General features: G+C 44.4%; 2 protein-coding genes across 2 annotated transcripts in view; one reads left to right on the top strand and one right to left on the bottom strand.

The window, feature by feature from the left end:
• The window catches only part of OTOS (otospiralin), a 475,301-nt gene that overhangs the window by 248,539 nt on the left and 204,349 nt on the right, over nt 1-22,413 (bottom strand). The window contains exon 8 of the mRNA XM_068691723.1: nt 22,073-22,174. The gene's annotated coding sequence lies outside the window, so the exon portion shown is untranslated. The remainder of the gene's footprint in view (nt 1-22,072; nt 22,175-22,413) is intronic.
• Nucleotides 7,316-8,844, top strand: LOC137861223 (PHD finger protein 7-like). The gene is made up of 5 exons (XM_068692375.1): nt 7,316-7,432; nt 7,868-7,992; nt 8,107-8,269; nt 8,357-8,463; nt 8,724-8,844. The coding sequence occupies exons 1-5, from the start codon at nt 7,316-7,318 to the stop codon at nt 8,842-8,844; spliced, it is 633 nt and encodes a 210-aa protein (XP_068548476.1).

Raw genomic sequence — 22,413 nt, 5'->3', positions numbered from 1 at the left:
CTGATGAGCCCAATATAAATCCTAACACTTGATTTGCTTAAAAGATAAATAAATCAAAACATATTGCAAAAATTGTGGCAGATACATCAACCCAAAAGGTTACCACTAATTAATCTATTGAAAAAGCTATTTAACATCATTTACCACCACCATGGAAAATATGACAGGTTTACAAATTAACATATTGAATGCTTAATGTTAACATCCATGTTCTGTCAGGTCCTCCTGTGACTAATCGAAATGTAGCTTGGATTGCTGTAACTATTAAGTACTCCTGGTAAATAAAATTGCTTTACCCTGGAATTATGGCAGTATGAACACTATCTTAATTATAGCTGTTTTAGAGCCTCATCTATCAATCAGTTATGAGCAACACTTCTAAAGGTTCACAAACAGAAGAGTAAAGAACCAGCATCCACCCAATGGACCAATGTCAACATAGTCAGTTGCCTTGCATGTCTCAGAAAGATGTGTTGAGCCTAGGCACAATCTCAGACATAAAAAGATGATCAGGAAAGCTGAGTAAATTAAGTGGAAACGTCATCATTCAGGCTTTGGAAGCCTTATCTGTACACAGGATAAATGGTACCAACAATCACTTCCTCCAGTCACAACCAAGCCAACATCTGTGACACTGCACAATGAATTCTCAGTTCGAACTAATACTAGAAAAAACACAAGAGCTATGAAGAAGTTCAGGGGTAGGAGGGTGTTTACATGTGATTGTTCTGGAAAAAAAATAATGTATTGTTTTCTACCAATATTAATTCTCTTGGAATCCAGTGAAACTTTTAGGTCATAGTGCATAGCACTGTACATGTAGTTACATGCAAATAAAGTGGACTTCTTCTGCATGGGATATGATAATTAAAAAATATCCATTCTCTTGTATTATTGTGGCAAGCATGTTTCTAAGTTACATTTCCAACTATTGCAATGCAATAACCAGCACAGACTTCAGGCATCATGTCGTTCTGCTAACTTTAAGAGCTGGAAAAGATAAAAGTAGATCTCTCTCCCTCATTTCCTAGCCCTAACATTAGTGACTGGGTGTTGATAAGGCCACTGTCAGCATTGTACTTTATTGTTAGTTTAAAAACTACTGCTGTTCCAGTGCTAACCTTAAGTATTCCTCCATGGGATCAGAGCTGCTAATAATAAAAATTATTAAAAGGGAACATTTACTTCTGCAGAAAGCACAGACTGCAGTAACTGTCAAGTTCTGAAAATCAGGATAGAATTGCTATACAAAACAATATGCAGCACAAGATCCTAAGCCTGAGGGCAATACAGAAGGCAAAACTACTTCATTACTTGCTTGTCAAAACTAGAAGCCAAGACAAAGAGATTTGAAGGCACAGGGACAGTGACTGCAGCAAGAGTCTGGATAGCAGGAAAGCATCAAGACTGCAGAGGACTAAGGCTGGACATGCAAACTGCTTCACTTTTATTATCACCAAAGGAAGAAAAGCAGAATGAAGACAGCTGCAAAATTGCATTGAACTCCATCAGGGTAGTGAAGGTCAAACTCGGCAAGAGACAATGCATTCTAATGAATACTTCCTCAGCTCCTGGAAGATTAGATTCAGCACATCTTTAAATCCCACCAATATATTAAGCTGTTCCAAAAAAGAATCTATCACACATGCAAACTGTAAAAATATCTTATTTGTCTTGGCAGAGTTTGTCATATAAGTTTCTAAAGTCTTAGCACAGGCATCTATAAACAGGAAGAAAAAAAAAATGTAACAGGAACCACCAGTGCAAATAAACAGAGTTAACAGTCAATACTATTCCTATAAGAAAAAAAAAAAAAAAAAAAAAAAAAACTTCAAATTTGTGTTAAGCATACGAGCAGCAAGTTTTCTGCTAATAATGACCAGATCTGCTCATTAACAAGCTAACAAAGCTAGTCATGGATTGTACATTGATAGTAACTGAAAGTCACAGACTTGATACTGGGACATGCATCCTGTGTGCTACTTTAGATAGCACCTCATACTGCAAGCTTTGTGACACTAGACCTAACGCATTTCTGAATGACAGCGTAAACAACTGAGGCTCAATTTACAACAACACTGCCCCATTTGCAAACATTTTTAAGTAATATGGACTGACTAAACCTTTCTCAGGCTTTCTAATACACAGATTTAGGACACTGCAGAAGTTAAAACACTGAGGTTCATGCTTGTGAGGTTAAATTACTATGCCAATTAACATTCCAGTAGTTCCTTTTTCATGACACTAGAACAGATGGTGATCTTGTGCAGGAAAAGTCTTCTGTTTTTTCAGCTGGTGTTTTTTCTCCATTTAAATCACTTAGGCATACTTTACCTATAGATATCACAGTTACAACATAGTGTTACTACCAAAAAGATTTTAAAGAACTTACGAAGTGACCATTTCTAGTACTAAAATGAAAGAGGAATATTTTCCACATTATACATCTGCCAGCAAAATTGATGCCTTGCAAGGATGTGTCTGCAGAAGAGGAAACAAACAATTAATGGATGCGAAGACAGTGAGGGCACAACAGCTGGTAATACCCCTTTCAGAGAGAAAATATACAAAATAAACAAATTCTATGCACAGTGCTCCCAGCTGATAATCTAGCTATAAAATACACTTTATGTTTGCCAGTTAACAGACTGTGAGGATGGACAGACAGATGGAAGGAAAACATGAGTTAACAGTGTAAAGGGCCACACTATTGTTGGCTGTATTTCTCTTTGACCACGTCCAAACAATTTGAATCTGGAAGACAGCTCACTCAAATTTCACAGGCAGACAGCTATCTACTATTACATGTATGGTAAGCATAATCTGCTGTTTCAGCAAACTAGATGTATTTGGTTATTTAAACATTTTTCTAAGTTAACATTTTCAACATTTAACACAATCTGCATTCAGGGTGGAACTACATTCAGAAGAGCTATGAAAAATACATCTTAAAAATAATATTCTCATATTAAAAAAAAAAAAATAGTTTAAAAGCATTCCTTCTTCACTACAGCACAGATCTTCAACTGATAGTTCTTGGTTTAAAAGCAGGCAGCCATGTCAGATCATTAGCAGAAGGTCTACCTGAGGGGTTTCCTGGGTAATTTGCAGCTTGACTGACCTATAAAACATTATAGGGATATAATTCTGCAGTACCTCGAAGTAATGGGTGTTTGTTCAGTTCAGCACTACTTAATTACTTTTCCTTTAGTTCAAAGTAAAAAGGAAATCATTTATTCTTCAAAACATTTCATGAGCTAATTTAAAATAATTGACTTCAAAAGAAAATATGAAGAAAAATGTGAAATAGTTAATATATTAAAAAGTAATAGTAGCAAAAAAGAAAACTTCTCTTTTATAGAAATAGAATAGTTTCCCCCTAAGTCAGGCATGAGCTCTGCAGCAATGCTCATCGTGGTTCAGGGAAGCATACCACAAGAAAAGAAATGTCATTAAAGCTTAAAGGATTGACATGTTTATGCTTCACATATGTAGCTATTAGTGACCAAGCCACCCTCACTGAATTCTATTATGCAATCATTAACGGTCATAAAGAAGGGCTAAAAATTATTTCAGGATTCACATGCCTTCTACAAACGCGTATTTACAGAGCAGTTTCTTAGTGGACAGGGAGGGGAGCGAAAGCACAAACCCAATGACACCGGTACTGAAGTGTTTCCACACACAGCTGTTGGTATCCTCATCTTACCCTTCATGGTTCTGAAATGAAGGGATGTAAAATTTCTTGTTTACATGTAAACTCTTAAAAAGTGAAACTTTCAGATTTTGAAGAAAGGTGAAACAGTGCAAGAAACAAGTCATGATATTTAAGCAGACTAATTATGTCATTTCATTTAGGCTCATCTACAAGTTACTTCCAAAACCAGAGCTGAAGTCCTTGTCATATACTTTCTGTTGTGAACAGATACAAAGGGAGAGCTATTTCTTGATACACCCACACTTCAATCCAAAAGTACATTTACGGTTGCCATTACCATGGAAAAATATTTTCTCACTGGAAAAACAAAGACTAAGCAGCATATGGAGGACTACAGTACCTTGAAATCTAAAAAGCACCTTTTCACATTTTATCAATTAAGTAGCAAATAAAGTATCTATATTGACATTTGTATACTTGGTGAGTAAAAGCATAGATGGTAGAACTTAGTATTTCTGCTAATTTCAAGTTTTCAATAATCACAACTCAGGCTTCAAATCACTCAATAACAACACGCAAAACACAAGAACCCCCCAAAAATCCAAATAAAACATTTCCCCCAAAAAAGCCAACCAACCAACCAACCAACAAAAAAAAACAAAAAATCAAAGCTAGTGTTAAAAAGTACTCTTTTTGTCTTCTGGTTTCTGAACCCTATGAGACCACATGGGGGAGGGAGCTTAAAGCAAGGCAATGACACAAGCACAGTTACCTACCGATCTACAGATATACTTCAGTAAGTGAAGAGTAGTCAAAATGTAAACTTAAAATTGTGAATTTGCACAATATGAAATTAGAAATTAGTACTCCCAGGCTATATAGTTTTACAGCCACTAAATATGTGATATTTAGTGGCGTCCCCCAGGGCTCGGTGCTGGGGCCAGTCCTCTTTAATATCTTCATCGATGATCTGGACGAGGGCATTGAGTGCACCCTCAGTAAGTTTGCAGATGACACCAAGCTAGGTGCGTGTGTCGATCTGCTCGAGGGTAGGAAGGCTCTGCAGGAGGATCTGGATAGGCTGCACCGATGGGCTGAGGTCAACTGCATGAAGTTCAACAAGGCCAAGTGCCGGGTCCTGCACCTGGGGCGCAATAACCCCAAGCAGAGCTACAGGCTGGGAGAGGAGTGGTTGGAGAGCTGCCAGGCAGAGAAGGACCTGGGAGTGATGGTGGACAGTCGGCTGAATATGAGCCAGCAGTGTGCTCAGGTGGCCAAGAAGGCCAACGGCATCCTGGCTTGTATCAGAAACACTGTGACCAGCAGGGCTAGGGAGGTGATCGTCCCCCTGTACTCGGCTCTGGTGAGGCTGCACCTCGAGTACTGTGTTCAGTTTTGGGCCCCTCGCTACAAGAAGGACATCGAGGTGCTTGAGCGGGTCCAGAGAAGGGTGACGAAGCTGGTGAGGGGCCTGGAGAACAAGTCCTACGAGGAGCGGCTGAGGGAGCTGGGCTTGTTCAGCCTGGAGAAGAGGAGGCTCAGGGGTGACCTTATCGCTCTCTACAGGGACCTTAAAGGAGGCTGTAGTGAGGTGGGGGTTGGCCTGTTCTCCCACGTGCCTGGTGACAGGACGAGGGGGAATGGGCTTAAGTTGCGCCAGGGGAGTTTTAGGTTAGATGTTAGGAAGAACTTCTTTACTGAAAGGGTTGTGAGGCACTGGAACAGGCTGCCCAGGGAAGTGGTGGAGTCACCATCCCTGGAAGTCTTTAAAAGACGTTTAGATGTAGAGCTTAGGGATATGGTTTAGTGGAGGACTGTTAGTGTTAGGTCAGAGGTTGGACTCGATGATCTTGAGGTCTCTTCCAACCTAGAAATTCTGTGATTCTGTGTGATTCTGTGATATTAAGTCCTTTGAGATAATGTCAGAGCAGTGTCTACGTTGCATCTTCCCGGAACAGCACCTACAAGTGATGCTGACTGGCCAGAGCAGGATCCAAAAGCTAATATTAAAACTAAATCCAGAATAAAGAAATGCCGAACGGGGATCAGACCTAGCCTTTACTTGGCAAACTCTATTAAATTTGAAAATCTAATTCTAAATTTGAAACATAAGTTACATCCACAAGTTAAAGCGTTTGTGGTTGTAGTGGGTTTACATGCCAAGGTTTTCGTAGTGGGGGGACGTAGGGGTGGCTTCTGTGAGAAGACTCCAGAAGCTGCCCCATGTTAGATGAGGGCCCCGCTGCTGGCCAGAGCCAAGCCAACAAGCAACGACTCTGGGAGAGCATATTAAAGACAGGGGAAAAAAACAAAAACCAACCAAGCAACCAAAACAAACATGTCTACACAGCAGCTGGGAGAGGGAAAGGAGTGAGAAACAGCCTTGCAGGCGCCAAGATCAGTGAAGAAGGAGAGAGGAGGAGAGGTGCTCCAGGCACGCAGCCCAAGTCCCCTGCAGCCTGTGGAGAGGCCCCTGGTGCAGCAGGCTGTCCCCCTGCAGCCCATGGAGTACCACAGTGGAGCAGGGCTCCACGCTGCAGCCCGTGGAGGAGCCCCCGCTGGAGCAGGTGGCCCTGCAGTGACAGAGGCTGTGGCCTGTGCAAGACCCCTGCCGGAGCAGATTCTGGGCCAGCCCTGTAGCCCGTGGAGAGGAGCCCATGCAAGAGCAGGGGATGGAGGGGGAGCTGCTGCCCGGGGGGGACCCGGGCTGGAGCAGTGTGCTCCTGAGGGATGGAGCCTGTGGGACGGAGCCATACTGGAGCAGTTCTCGAGGAGCTGCTGCCTGTGGGAAGCCCACGCCGGATCAGTTTGGGAAGGACGGCACCTGCGGGAGGGACCCCACGTTGGAGCAGGGGACAAGAGTGACCGAGAAGCAGCGGCAGAGACCAAGTGCTACAGACTGACCGCAGCCACCATTCCCGCATTCTCCTACGCCACTCGGGGGGAAGAGGGGGAAGAGGACGGGTGGGGGAAAGGTGTTGGTGGTGGTGTTTCCTTTTGTTTCTTTGTTTCTCACTTCTCTGCTTCTCCTGCAGCCCGTGAGCCATCTCCCTGTGCCCTCCTCACAAGCCACGAGGGTTTCTCCCTCGAATTTTCTCTCCCTTCCCCAGCTGAGGAGGGAACGAGACAGCAGCTGGGTGGGCACCTGGCCGCCAGCCTAGGCCAAGCCACCACGGCCATTCACGGGGATGAAGAGGCTGCACCGTGGGCTTGGAAGCCCAGGGGGTGTCTGTGAGGCTGGGGGAGCTCCTGGGCCCTGCCGCATCATCCACCACTCCATGGTCTCCTAGTGACACGGAGGGAGCACTATGACACCAGTGACACAGGCGAGTCTGGGGGGGACTTTGCGTCTCTGGTGAGCGCCAGGCGTGGAGGCAGCAGCTCCTGGCAGCGAGGCGAGGCCAGGCGAGGCGAGGAGTTGCTGCGCAGCATGGCTGCCGGAGAGGAGGAGAAGGCCCCTGAGGCACAGGAGGACGGTGAGAGCAGATGCCCCAGCAGCTCCCTGGAGGTGGAGGGCCCTGAGCACCCCCTGGGGCTGTGCAGAGCCGCTTGGGCTGTGGACAGCCGGGGACGCCCTGCCAGGAGCCCCCGAGCAGGCCCTTGCGGGCGGCCCTCGGGGACACCTGCCAGGTGCTCAGTGGGGGGATGCTCTCATCCATGGCTGCCGCCCTGCCTCCCCCAGAGTGCGTGCTGTGCCACCGCTCGGACACCAGCTTGGATGGCTGCGGGCCGATGTTGCAGGTGGACGGGGTCTGCGCCCACGTGCACTGCCTGGTGAGCTCCCCGCGGCTGCCCGCGCCTTTCCCCAAGCCCTTGCCTGGCACCTGGAGCCCACAGGACTGGGTCATCCCCAGCGCGCTGCTCGCTGGCTGTCACCTCCTCCTGCTGCGCTGCCAGCACAGCCTCCCCACCACGGTCCCTATCTCCTTGCCCTGAGCAGCTGCGGGGCTTTGCTCTCTTCCAGTTTCCAGCCCAGGGCCTGTACCAGCGAGGCGCTGAAGGGGAAGGAATCTTCGGATTCCTCTGCGCGGATATCAGGCGGGTAGCGGGTCGGGCAGCTCGCAAGGTGAGGGCTTTTTTGGAGCAGACGAGGCTTGTGGCAGCTGAGCCCAAGCCCTGGCAAAGAAATCCTCGAGGCTCTGGACAAGCTCCGGGCAAGTGCCAGTGGCCCCGGCCACGTCCCTGACGGGGCTGCTGTGCTCTTTGCAGTGCTGCTGCGTCTGCCGCAAGAAGGGGGCCACCGTCGCCTGCTGGCAGAAGCGGTGCTCGCGCCGCTTCCACCTGCCCTGCAGCTCCCAGCGGGGCTGCATCTCGCAGTTCTTTGGGGACTACAGGTACGAGCTGCCCTAGCTTGGGCTGCAGCCCCCTCAGCCTGCGCCCTGCAGGCAGAGTCCCCGCTGTGGCACGCGTGGTCCCTGGCCTCACTCAACTCTTCCGTCCTCACGCAGCTCCTTCTGCTGGGAGCACCGCCCGCAGCAGAGCGTGGAGACGCTGCAGGAGGGGCACACCACGTGCATCATCTGCATGGAGGTGGTGGAGGACAGCCTCTCCTACACCACCATGGTGTGCCCCTCCTGCAAGCACGCCTGGTTCCACCGGGGCTGCATCCAGGTAGGAGGCCCTTCCCTCTGCCAGCCCGCAGGGACACCATGCGCCCGCAGCGGCGTCCTGCTCACACGGGGAGTCTCTCTTCCACAGGGACAGGCGCTTCGGGCGGGCCTCAGGCACTTTGCGTGTCCTCACTGCCGGGACCGGGAGCGCTTTCTCCCTGAGATGCTGCAGATGGGAATCCGCGTGCCCAACAAGTGCGTTCCTTCCTTCTTTCCTTCCTTCCTTCCTTCCTTCCTTCCTTCCCACCCCACTCAAGGCAGGAGAGGGCACAGCCCCAGGCCCTAATCCCTCCAGGCAGACTGTCCCCAACAAAAGGGGCTGCCTGCCTGGGGGACAGGAGGATGCTGGCCTGCCGCCAGGGATGCCCCTGAGCCCTGTCCCAGCATCAGCACTGACACTTGCTGAGTGAGTGCCCCAGGAGCTCGTGACCTTTCTTTCCTACTTTCTCTTGAAGAAAGCCGGCTTGGGAGCAAGACGAGGAGGAGGAGCCGGCACTGCCACAGCTGTATGGCCGCTGCGATGCCAGGCAGTGCCTGTACAGGGGAGGCCGCGAGCAGTGGCAAGAGGAAGGGTGAGCATCCACAGCAGCAGCTCCCCGGCTGCTGGGGGCTGTGAGCCACATCTCCAGCAAGCCGTGCAGTGGCTGCTGGGGCTCTGCCCAGGCACCTTCCCCTCTGCTGGGGCGCCGTGAGCAATGCTTCTGGAGCCTTGGGGGCCTTTGTGGCGCCACTGCCTGCTGGGCTCTGCGTGCTCACCAGCACAACTTCTTCCCCAGGCCCTGGCAGCTGCTGCTCTGCTCCTCCTGTGCCGCCAGCGGGACCCACCGCCGATGCTCCGGCCTTGGGGACACCACGCAGCAGTGGGAGTGCGCTGGCTGCGCTGGCCCGGGCACTGGCACTGGTAAGGGGCACGGCGTGCTCAGCCTCGGGGCGGCAGAGCCCTCCGTGCCCTCTGCAGGCCAGGCAGGGTGGGCAGATCCGCTGACCTTCCTGCCTCCCCTTGCAGCTCCCAGCTCCTCACCCTCACCACCGGAGAGGAGAGCCGGCCGTGGCAGGGTGCTGCCCCAGCGCCACAGCCCCTACAGCCGGCCACAGCCCTGATCCCGGCCTGGGGACAGATGCTCCAGGGGGAGCACAGTGTGCTGCGGCTCGCTTTGGGCATTTCCCTGTACAAATAAAGTGGTTTTGGTTTTTTGTCTACATGACTATCGCTTCTTGGACACTCACACTAAGACATAAATACACGCAAAACACCCACCCCTCAAAAAAGAAAAAAGAAGAAAGGAGGCACTGCTATTTAACAAAGCAGACCTGACCACCAAGCAGGAAGCTGACCCCCAGTGCTGTGCTGAGCAGAAGCAGAGCCTCAGCACGTGGGCACTTGAACAACTCGGAGAAGAGTCAAGGCAGAGACAGACCAACCAAATCAGGACTGGAGCACAAACATTTAGCCCAACACTTTTTTGGTTTTACTATCATTAAAGGAATATATTTATTAAAGAATAACTTAAAAGTGGTTGTGGCCTCGAACTACCTTCTCCTACCAGAAGCTGATGCTCAGCCTCCGCTTTGGAAGAAGGCTCTATGCAGAGTTACCACCCAAAGACAGCAATATTCTCCTTTCAGCATTATGGATTGAAATACGGTGTCCTGTGAAGGGGCTCCAGCAAAGACAGTTCAAGCCAAACAAGTTGCAGCAATGGTCTGGCTGCAAATAGAACGATAGATAGAAGGTACTTCATCAATATAAGCCTCCCCGCCCCCCATACTGACACAACACCTCCTGGCTTGCTCTGGAGGCCAGCCTCGCCTCAGCTCTCCCTTGCAGTCACCAGCCAGCCTGGAGCTTCCCCTACACAGGAGGCCACAGCCCCTTCCTTGCTCAGGACCACCCCCAAGCACTCCCAGCTGCAGAGGAAAGGGCCAGGTGCCCACGAAGACACACCAGGTTCACAAGACTACAAGTGCCAGGCCCAGCCCCATCGCAAGCACAGGTCTTTGCAGAAAAGGCTCTTCTTGCTCTTCCCACCACTACTAACCCTTGAGAATGCTACAGGGAGGCAGAGGATGCCCAGAAAGAAGGAAGGGACAAGAACACGACACATCAGTGGAGCCATTAAGGAAGCATCAAACCAGAGACGTCTGCAGAGGACACAAAAGGTCTGGCAGGAACCATTCAGTCCCTCCTTCCCTCAAACGAAAGAGGAAGCAAGAAAAACGGAGGAAAAGCTTCATCCCAGCCCATTTAGTCAACATACCTCTCTTGTTTTCTGCAATGGAATAACCTAGTTTACTCCAGAAACATTTTCTCAACATGAATTTGCACGTGAAACCAGTCCATGCAGAGATTATTTGGGTGCTCTGTCACTAGAGGAAGAAAAAACACCACATCACAACTTCTGGGTTCCCTACTACAGTACTGAATTCAGAGTTTTCAGCAGCACACAGAGGTGTTTACTGAGTACCTTTGAAGAGAACTGAGTAGCTAAGAGATATTCCTCAGGCAGAAAGAGGATCACTTTGTTTAAAAAATTGCTGAGCTATCAAGCTACACCTGATAAATAAGTATTTCTGCCTTTCTTCTCATGTTCAGCCCAAAAGTGCCAATTTCTACTACTTTCTCTAGCTGCAATTACTGACTTGAATTCTTTTTTTTTTTTCTTCAAGTTGGTTTTACTGATATTTAAAGGTGGATAACTTAGTTGAGATGTCTCCTAAATTCCATTCTAAAATAAAATGGAATCTAAAACACATTTTAGTAGGAATGGTGTTCTCAAACACATTTATCTCTCATAAACCTGTCTCTTCTGCAGTGGTACTGTTTGTCTCGTTAATACAAATTGTGCAGTTATTGAGAATTAACAGGCTAGGGAAGAACATTCAGAAAGAGAACAATAACAGACTTCACACTAATGGTAAGATATTTCTATCTGTTATTTTGTTTTTTGTTGTTGTTTAAGGAAACATGTAAAGACTGTGTCCCTCTCCCTCTTGAGACTACACACAATTTTTGAAGACTTACTTGAATGCAGTCACAGAAATCTCAAAGATAAGTCGGTTCCTACAAGTTTTAAGAGGTCTGATAGCTGGACAGATAAAGACAGAATGCTTTCCAATAGACATTCACTAAACACCAACATTTCTTAAATCTTTGCAGGAAGCATCATAAAAGGCATCAAAGGCAATACATGTAACCCCTCAGTATATCTTCAGGAAAAACAGTTTTCACGTATTTCTGCAGCACAAGAACACATTTATCCTCCTTTATAGTTCCTCCCAACTGTGTATCGTGTCAAAAGGAGATCTTTGCACATCTTAGTTATTTCCATTGAAATGGCACCTGAAAGGTGTTGAATCAGTAGTTTCACAAACAGAAATCTTGAACGCAGAAACAGTATGTAAGCACAGCAGTATCATAAGCGTACTGCAGATATTCCTTAACCTTCTGGTCAAAATGACCTTAATTAGTACAGATTTGTGAAAACAGGCACAAAACTCGAGAAGACTGCAACTGGTAGCCCCCTCTATTCTCGTGGAGACTGAAGCCATCCATGTACACAGAAAATAAAATTGTAAAAACACCATGCAGAGACCAACACTGAAAAACATACTGGATCAAATATTCATGGTTATTTCAGGATACATCTCAAGACAAGCCTGAGGAACAGCAGCAGGCTTTGCAATGGAAAATCATATCTATTTTGGATTATACAGGAACCTTCCTCCTCCTGCTTCTTGCACTAAAGAAAAGGAGATTGTCAGATAGGTGTTTAATGCAAGACAGCTCAGCCTGACCCCAGCCCCGACCTCCCAGCACTCACTAAACCATCAAGGCAGTCACCACCTTTGGGAAGCTCAGATGGCACTGTTTTAGCACTAGACAGGCTGGAAACCAGACAAGTAAGGGGCTCATGGAGGCTCACGGATCCTCCTCTCCTGCTCAGGAAACATTACTAGTAATCAGAAAGGCAGTACATACTTGGTTACATACAGCATTAGCTCCTTAGATGCTTTGGGGCATTTTTAAGGATTACCAAGTTTTTAGATGTGAAACTATGGGTACATTTAGCTGGGTATTTGAGAAATCAAGAATTCCACTCATCACTGCTCTGATTCAATGACCTTAAACACATAATCAATGGCTAAACTGATAAATGAGAAGACTTCTTAAAAATCTATTTCTTGAGTGCTGGAACTAAATGTTTTATTCTTGACAGTTGTAATTTATAATTTAGTGACAATAACATTTGTTCCAGCTGTTCAGACCCATTTTGCACAGCAGAGAGGGAGCCTACAGTATTTCTAAAGACAGACACTTCATTTGGGTTGGGAACTGCTTGATTTATTTAGCATAAAATAAAGTTATCAAGTTATTAGCTAACATATCAAGTTATTAGCTAACTCAAAACAATCAGAAGACATTCTTAATGTTCATAATTAGAGCACTCATCATAGGAGCTAAGAGGCCAGAGTTCTTTAAAACTTCAGGAATAATAAAGTGCCAGATAAAGTAAAACAAACTAGCAACTTTTTATGTGAGAGTATAATTTTTTTCATGTGGTTAAATAGTTTTCTCCATTTTACCGGGATGATTCATGCCATGTATGCTCTTTGCCAGCATTTTATCATTCAATTCACACATTACCGTATCTGAATCTGATCTTTCTAGGTTTAATAATCAACATTTCTACGGTCTCTTATTTTCATCTTCACTTGCGGTCAACAAAAACTGGTTATATATTTTTTCCTCAGAAAGCTTGGTCCAAAAAAATGATTTTTTTTTCTGAGGCAGTGGAAGGTGAAGGATAATTTCTTGATTCCACCGAATGCCGGTTTCTGCACATTCAATAAACATCACTGACGTTTATTTTATCCACAATCTCCCATATAAAATGGCAGTTTGGACACAGTGCCAAAAATTTACCTTATAACACCAACTATGTGATCCATGAAATTTTATGCATAAAATATGCAAACATTTAACTAAAATTATCTGGTTTATGACCAACTGAACTGTACTTTCAAATATTTCAAGGTGTATGAATATTGTACTTGCTCACCCTTGTTCACATAACTCCCAGAGAGCTCCTGCATTATCTAGGGAGACAAACACTGAACTTCTCCAGAATATAAGCAATTAGAAAATTAAAATTTGCACTGATTTATTTTGTAATATCTGTATTTCCATGTTTGTCTCCTGCTTGAAAATTCAGCTACCTAATGAAATTGGCGTATAACAAAATTGAGTCCACCTTTGTCTACTGCTTTTGGAAATTACTGTTATGAAATAACTGCTTATTTAAGCAGTATATTGTGTCGTGATATGAATAAGCATTTTCAAGGCTATTAAAGATTTTGAAATTATATGTGGTGCAAATTCATAAAAAAACAAACAAACAAAAAAAAATCAACACACCACAAGGGAAAGAAGTCCATTTTTAACCATCAGGACCTTAGAAAAAGCATGCAATTGTTCCTGGTAGATAGTTTATTATATTTTAAGTATTTCTTATAGTCTCATCTCAAATAGGTGGCAAGTAACAGAACAGAAAGACACAGACCCAAGCTCAGATCTTCTCTCCAGCGAGACAAGTAACAATCCTTGGTAGGGACCTGTACTCTTCATCTACGTTTCTACATTTGCAGCAGCAAAGTGCATCCAAACCATCATTATAAAACACTGATCTTCTTTTTAAATAAAGAAGAATTATTGATTATTGAGCTTTAAGGTGAATAAAAAATAAAGTTGAACCTTTCTTAGTTTCTCTGCTCACAAGTGTTCAGCCACTACTGACCTATTCCATGTATACTAGTGACACCATAAAGCCTGAACAACTACAGGTCCAACAGGCTTCTTGAACAGCACTGCAGCACATGCAACTACTTGGTACCGGGACTACACCTGTGAAAATTTGAATCACATATGATTACAGTTCTTAGGTCCAACTTTGAAAAGTGCATTAAGATCAGTCTTGTGTCCTAACCAGAGGCCACACAACCTATCTTACCTGCACATCTTTCGGTGAAGGGAACACCAGCAAGGTACTGAAGGGTATCAAAAACACAGTCCAATTGCACACCTCTGAATTCTAAAAACTAAGTTACCTGGATATAGATCAACAGTGACAGCCAGGCACTCAGGAATGCAAAACCTCTCAGCTTTTTCAGGACAAATGAAACTCACCAATTCCCCAAAACATTTTCCATCAAATCACTCTTTACAAGGAACAGCATTTCCTTCAGATAAACACACCATTGCTAGCACCTTTCATGTGCTGACACGTGTTCTCACTAGTCACTTAACCCATTAGGTCTGTACCTGCACCAACTCTCAGCTTTCATCTCTGAATGGAACATGAAAAGACTCTTCAAAGAAAAAATTCAATAGTTTTGGAGATTTTTCATCCTCTAGTTGTATATAAAGGGTTGGTATGTTCTTTGTCATTTTGTCCTTTTTTTTGCTTGGAATGCAAAAAAAAACCAACATAGCCTTTTGATAAAGGCTGGCAGTGGCCCAGCTTTAGTTGTAGTTGTTTGAATGTTGTAAAAACACATGGGATGCTCTTGCTTTTATCTTTTGGCTTCTGTAGTCTTTTAGAATTACGTACAACATTTTGATTTTCAATATACTGCTGAAACCAAAACACAACATTCCCATTTCATTGCTCAGGGCTACAATTTCCTGCCGCTGTATCACTGTTCCCCAGCAAGACTGCAGACACAGCCTGGATTTCTGCCTGTCTGGGCTGGGGGTGCAGCCATTCACACGTGGCTGTGGAAATGCTCGCAGACCTTCCCACTGCTCCCCGCACAAGCAGTGGCTCTGAAGTAATGACAAAATAAATTTACTCCTAGAAACTGAACACAAGCAGCTTGGGCAGGATAAGCAGCTGTCGACTCTCATCTGCTTGATTTCTGACCCTGAATTAGCACTAACGACAACGAGCTGACATATGGATGGGAGGCCAGCCCTGCAGTTAACAGCTCCATTAGTACTCGGTTAAGTTTCCCAAATGACATCAAGCCACACAAGACAACTACAGCAGGAGATACAAACATCCACACAGGCCACTGTGTGCTGCCTATGACTGTGGCCAAAACGAGGTAACCTGGAAGGAATGGAAGACTGGGTCATACGAAAAGCAACACTTACCCTCAACCAGTCTCCTGCCAGCTTAATGCTCCCCAGCTCTTGCAATTAGAGACATCTATCTCTACCTATTAATTTATTTCATAAAGCCCTTTTCAAGCTTTGAATCAGCCCCACTGCTTCTCTCCCCTCACTCAGTTTTAGTATGAACAGGGCAGACTGGGGAGCCACAGGCTCCTACCTGCACACTGGTATTCAGGAGACAGGAGTTCTGCTTTAAAACTAGCACATAAAGAATGTAATGCCATGCCAAATTTGCTCTCCATTATTGCCCTAATAATTCTAATATCTGACAAACCTATAGGGCCACTCCTGAACACTGAGATGGCATTTATATCACAGCCCAGGAGTTTACTCAAGAACCAGCTCAGAGTCCACCCCTCACTCTCTCAGATTCACTCCTCCTCCATATACATCACATTACCTACACCACTTTTCATTTGTATTTTACTGCAGTCACTCAGTTTCATTACGTTCTTAAAAAAAATCTTCAGTCACCATTAATAATTCAAAGTTATTCCGTGCAGTAATGAATGACATCAGGAATTCCAGCTCTTAACAGATCGCTTATGCATATGCACACCACCACAGGTCCCAGAACAGATACATCTGCTAACTCATTAGAAAGGCTCCAACATTTTGACATCCGACTTTTCTTTCCAAAAGCCAGGCTAATTCCCGACCTTGAAAGAAGTTCATCCCTGTAGCCACCATTTTTTAATTTTTTCTTCCAATACACTGACTAACATTTTTTCCTTTTACATATCTCAAGCTCATCAGCCTGTGCTTCCTCTTCCACCTTTTAAGAAAGTCAGGTCAAATTTGCCATCTTTCAGTCCTCAGGTACAAGTACATTTATGCATCACCACATCTTGGTTAGTCTTGCTATCTCATTCTTAAATTCCTGCAGAAAGCTGGGGTTAATTAACAAACTGCTTAGCAACTTTTTCTATTGGATATATAAATTCCCCTACAAATTATTAAATTTGAAAGACATTTCTTAAAGAAGAATTTATCAGAAAGAATTCCATCTTGGGAACTACCAGTTCTTCCCAACGAGCAACAGATGCAACGAATGAATTTACCAGCTCTACAGATTATTCTGGCATACTCCCCAATGCTGATGTTTTTGAACATTTATCTTTTACTAGTTCTGATGCCTGTTTACAAGTGGTCCTCCAACTCTTTTTACAGTATTATACCTTATTTAACCTGACAGATTTTATAAACCTTTTGTATTTTCCTTATTTAGATAAAGCTTTAGGCTTTAAAAGGACTCTTTCTTGCTTTCAACAGCAACCACTAATGCTGCTATTAAGCACTCACACATCTTTTTCTGTCCTTTCTGAACTATTTCTCAGTAAGGGGGAAACATTTATTCTCTGCCTCCAGTGTAGTATTCATGCTACCTGTAACTTTCAGCTTCCTTTTAACAAACTGGCATGAGCTACTTCTCCATTTCCACATGCCTCTTGAAGCTGAGCATGGCTGCAGTAGATTATTTGGCTTCTGTTTCTCCTGCAAAGATCCTGGAAATACTTACATTATTTCTGCTGCCCCAGAGTAGCTCTTGGACTAACATTTTGAACTGGGCTTGTACACTATTCAGCACTAAGTCAGATGTAGCTTTCTTGCTCAGGGAAGTAGAGTTTATGTCACTGTGACAGGGCCAAAAGCAAGGAGAGTTTTCACACAGTAATAGGGCAGCTCCAAACACTGGTACCACAGCAGCATGCTCACAGGACAAACTTTACTTCCCTGCTCTTAGAAGTGAAGTAGGCTCAGCTCTGCACACATCCTACCTGTCACCAGTTAGCGAGGATGATTGTATCAAGGTTGCCTGGGGAGAGTGTTTGCCAGTTTCTTTATCAAGGCATGAAGAATCCCAGAAACAGTTCACTACTGTTTCTGTAATTCTGTGTAACCTTAGTTTTACTCAAGTTAACAAAGTTATGCCAATCTAAAGCTGGAGAAAGATGGAAAAGCAGATTTTTTAAAACCCAGTATGCATTGCTAACTTATTTTTGGGTGCTTCCATCTTTCTTCATAGCCTGTGGCCTTGTTGCATCATCCAGCACAACAGTGTTTTCAAGGCTGTACAAATGAAAGCCTGTGAATATGATACTGTACTGACATTCAAGATGCAATTTCTATTTCTGTCTCTGCCACAAACTTGCTCTGTGACCTTGAGCAAGTCATCAGATCTCACTGACTCATATAAATATCTCTGAAAAAGGGTACGGCAAAGCCTTAATAACTGGAGATGATTATTATACGCATAAATCCTCCTCATCATTTTTATCCCTATTTTCATCACTTGCTATTTCACTTTCATTCCAGATATGAAGCAGAAAGCTCGGTGGAAATACACCAAATAGATACCATTCCTGTGGAAAAACACAGGCCACATTTACTGTGACTCCAAGTTCTCCCGCACGAGGGTACCCTCCAAGCTGCTGCAAATACAGCTTCGCAGCAGTGAGGAGAGCTGGGGGGACACGTACCTGCTGAGGCTGCAGTTCATGATGCTCACTACAGTATCAGGTCATGCAAAGTAAGGAAGAGACTGACAAAAATCTGTTGTCAAGAGCTTACAACTCAAACAGACAGTGTGGGGAAAGCAAGTAGAAGTGTAGAAGAAGTAACAGTGACCTGGCCAACCATGCCTACTAGCCCCAGTTAGCTAGGGAGCACACATCTTTTGAGACAGCCAGGGCAGCACCTTGCCTCCTGTTATGTCAAATTGCACCCTACAATCTCTTAATTTAGGCTTTTCCAATACATCTTATTTTGCATTTTTCCCGTTTTCTTTTTCTTTTTTTTTTTTTTTTTTTTTTAAGTAATCTATATTGCTTAGAAATAAATAGCCTGCAGTACAATTGCTTCAGCTTCATATTTTCCATGTGATTTTTATTCTATGCAATCAGAGGACAAATCAAATGGAAAACACAGAAAACTCTTCTCTAGAGAGTTTTCTGTCCTCCAGCTGCAGTCACTCTGCAGAATGCCTTAACAAATGGTCAAGAAAAGTTCTGCTTCTACTCGGTGAAGCCAATGCTAAATTGTTGATGACAAGGCTTGTCGTAAATAAATGTAAATGCATGTGAACACCATGTTTAGCCAAAGGGATCACCTAACGGAGGGAATTGGATTTTCTAGATAGCTCAGATGCCACAACATTATGAGGAAGAGCTGATGTTGAATCATCAGCTGTTACTGCAATGAAAATGGAGCTCCCTATCTCTGCCTGGCCTTCCACTTAATGCCTTTCACTTATCACTAATGAAAAGCAGCACATTGTGTATGCTGCTGTTCCTACCAGATGCCGGCTGGGGAAGGGAAGGAAGGACAGGCAGGATACTTTGCCCACTTAGAAACTCCTTCGCAGGAATCCTAGTGGTACTCCCAAGGTCATCACACATCACTCCACAAACTCTTCATTAGTACTGCACTCTGTGTAAAGGCTTTTAACAGAAGGAGATCACCTTTGGTTATGTTTTGAAGCTTCCCTGGTTGAACACGGAAGGTATTTCGACCCACTCATACACTGCTGAAATACCAATCTTCTCTGTTTGCTGAGACAGAATAAATAAAAATGAAAGTTCACACTCCTAAGCCTTCAATAATATTTTAAATTCCTCATGCTGTTCAGAAGGCAGTTCTTCCAGTGAGTGACTTCACTGATCTCTCCTGACTCTACATACATGCCAGGAGGTTCGATGCAAGAGCAGATTATTTCTATTAAATATTCTTTAATAGAAAATTTTGCATGACAACTAGGATTCTTAAAACATATTACAGGAATGAGGAAATACCCCTCTTCTAGAGTACTCAAATATTTATTCAGATGAAATATACATGCAATTACAACCCTGGATTCTGCACTAGTCTGCCACACACACACAGAACGTGTGAGAGCTCAGCAACATGTTTTTGTCAAGGTCTGTGGTTTTATGCCATATTTACCGATACAGAATCCATGTGCCTCCTTTGGTATTTGTAATAAAATAAACCAAACATAGCATATCCTATAATATTTTAAGAAACAGTTTTAGCCATGATTAATGTTAACATTACCTGAGAGCCACTAGATGGTGCTGTTAAAGACAGTATGGAAAGTTACTCTGAACCAATCATATAATGAAATAAGATTTAAAAAAAAAAAAAAAAGTGTTCTTAAAATGCTGATCCATCAATTCTATGTTTATTAAAACATCAAGGCTGTTACTTTGCATGGCGCATTGTGACTTTCTTTAGAAAAGTGGAGAAAAAAAATTAAGTGTCGAGAGCAATGAAGTTCAATAACTCTGAATAAAGTTTGTATGAGCTAGATTCACCATCAGTGACCTTTTAGGCATCTGGCCATGGAAGAGAAAGCACGATTATGAGAACCATACCTACACTCTCGACACGTTGCTGTGGCAGAGATAGCATGCAGGCTGCTTCCAGCCCAGCTCAAGACATACACGTAAAGTGCCGCCTGGCACAGCATACTTGCTATTCAATGTCTTCAGCTAGCTGCAAAGGAAAATGCTAGCAGCCGGCATGAAAATCAAACCGTGTTCCCTTCCAACACCCACAGTCAGGGAGGAAACAAAGCCTGTTTGCACTGGGAACGCACTGCCCTGCTCTCTGGCAGGCAGGCCACGAGGCCTTTCCCTTGCTCCTTGCACAGCAGCAGCTGCAGGGAAGGCTCCTCTGCACCGTGCGCCTTGGGGTTGGGAGGCCAGGCCCTGAACTCCCTAGACCTGAGCAGGTTGGGGGAAGAATTTTATCCAAAAGGCATTTCAGAAAGTATATAAATTACCCTGAAGTGATGACTGCAAAAAACAGGCTTCTAACATTTGGGGCCTTACTGGACTGTAAGAACGTGCTTCCTTTCACCCACCTTGACCATTATCTCTAAAACCTTCAACGGGACAAGCAGGAACGCTTCCAGCCCCAAGTGCCCACAGTCCAAGGGCTTCAGCACTGCACAGGACACCAGGGAATACGAATTTAACCTCTTGTGTGGAAAAAGCAGTGCAGTTTGGGTCCCCCGCTTCTCTCAGCCAAATGGAAAACCAAAACCAAACAAACTACAAAAAAAGCATCAGCAAATTGCAGAAGCAGGATCCACAACCTGGCCCTGCGAGTGGCCTCCCCCTGCCAGCACAGCCACCCACCCTCCCCAGTGGCTCCCTCTCCCTCCGCAGCAGGGTGCAGCCCCCCAGGCCTGGCACAGCCGGGCAAGCCCCAGGCCCACCATGCTGCCAGGTAGCCAAGACTTATTTTATTTTTATTTTTAAATTAATACCCCTTCCAGGGCTTTGACGGCAGCTAAATGGACTCCTTCAGGACAGCTATTTTAGACACCTACATGCCAGCCAAACCTCACGTCAGCACTTCTTTTGGTTTGTGTTTTTGTCACTTCAGAAAAGAAAGCTGTACGCTAAAATACAGCATTTTCCAAAGCCTGGAATTCACTGGCCATCACCTAGTTATTTCAGACAGACTTCATTTCTACCTTTTTGCCCCTTGACTAACAAAATAACAGCTGTAAATATTTCATGAGAAACAACTAGGTCATTCCCCTCTTGCACCCGCTTCATCACCTAAGCACAAGCTGTGCCAGATAACCACAAGCTGTGCGTGTGGACAGAAACAACCTCAGTGTTTGCAGCCCTTACACCAAAGAAACCTCAAGTGCATGGATACAAAATAAACAATAGACTGGGGAAGTGCCTTTGTTAGCATAGTGAGTTTAAGAATTAAGGAAGAGATACAATCACCTCAACTTCCACACAGATTACATGAGATATAAAGTTATGCCGCATTTTCACCATAGAACTAGGTGTTTATTGCAGGTAGGAGAACCAGAGAGGCCGAGTTAGTTATTACCCCAAGAATCTTTGACAGTTTACTCTAAACCTTCTCTAACTTGTGACGGTGAGCCTGAAGACAGCTCACAACTGTAAGTTCAAAAGCACGTATGTGGACTATAATAAATATTGCTCACCACCTGAAATGTGTTACCAATTGCATGTACTTCAGTGGATTGCAGTCCTGGCTATTAACAGTTTAATAACAGTTCTGTGAATTAGCATTAAATTACAGTGAATGTTAGCGAAGAGGTTCTAATATTTACATTAGTGCCTAATGAGTTCCCCATAATTAATATAATTACACCAAACGGCAGAAATTAATATTCAACCAATTATTTTAAAGAGCTATCCAGTATATGTAGAGACTTTCTGAAGACATCCTCCCAGTAACAATAGAGCATTTCATGAAAGCACAGGCCCCAGTTCTGCTATGAGCTCTGCAGGAGGGAATTTCATTGCAGGATCAAGGCATGGGCCCCCACTGAAGTTTTGGAGTAAATTCATTTACCTAATTTCCTAAGCACTCACCTTATCTCTTTATGCTTGCCATAGAAATACTCCAAGACACAGCAGAAAACTAATAAATCCCACATTCCACCTCAGGCATGACTTCTAACATTGTAACACAACCCAGATAAAATAGCAAGGGACGTATGGCACAGGCGCATAAATTATTTTAACTGACTCCTCCAAGGATCCCACCAGAAATGGTGAAATACTTTGCTTATAGCTCCAGACAGTTCGCTTCATAAGGCAGAAGGATTAAAATAATAATAATAATACTTTTTACCTGTGAGGAATGTGCAAAACCCTTGTCCTCAGTCCTGCAAGGCAGACTTCAGGGAAACACACAGATATGCCGTCTGAAAAGTCAGGTATCTTCAAAGTCCCCCTAGTGACAGTTTAAAGATGATTACTTTGAGTAGCCATATTCAAACATGAGCCTAATGCTTTTGTCTCAATTTTTCAAAATATTTTGTATTTGGAGATAGCTGACCCAATTTTCCACTTGTTTGTTTAGGAGCTATTTCATCTTCAATCAAAAGACAGATCACTTTCTTTCCTCGCCTGCTATGTCGTGTTTAAATATGCACCACACTGCCGTTTCATTTTTCTACAGCAAAGCCTAGA

The sequence above is a fragment of the Anas acuta genome, chromosome 9, assembly GCF_963932015.1.
Source record: "Anas acuta chromosome 9, bAnaAcu1.1, whole genome shotgun sequence".
In the NCBI taxonomy this organism is placed as follows: domain Eukaryota; kingdom Metazoa; phylum Chordata; class Aves; order Anseriformes; family Anatidae; genus Anas; species Anas acuta.
Note: the sequence above shows the minus strand (reverse complement) of the source record. Positions and strands in the feature narration are given on the sequence as shown.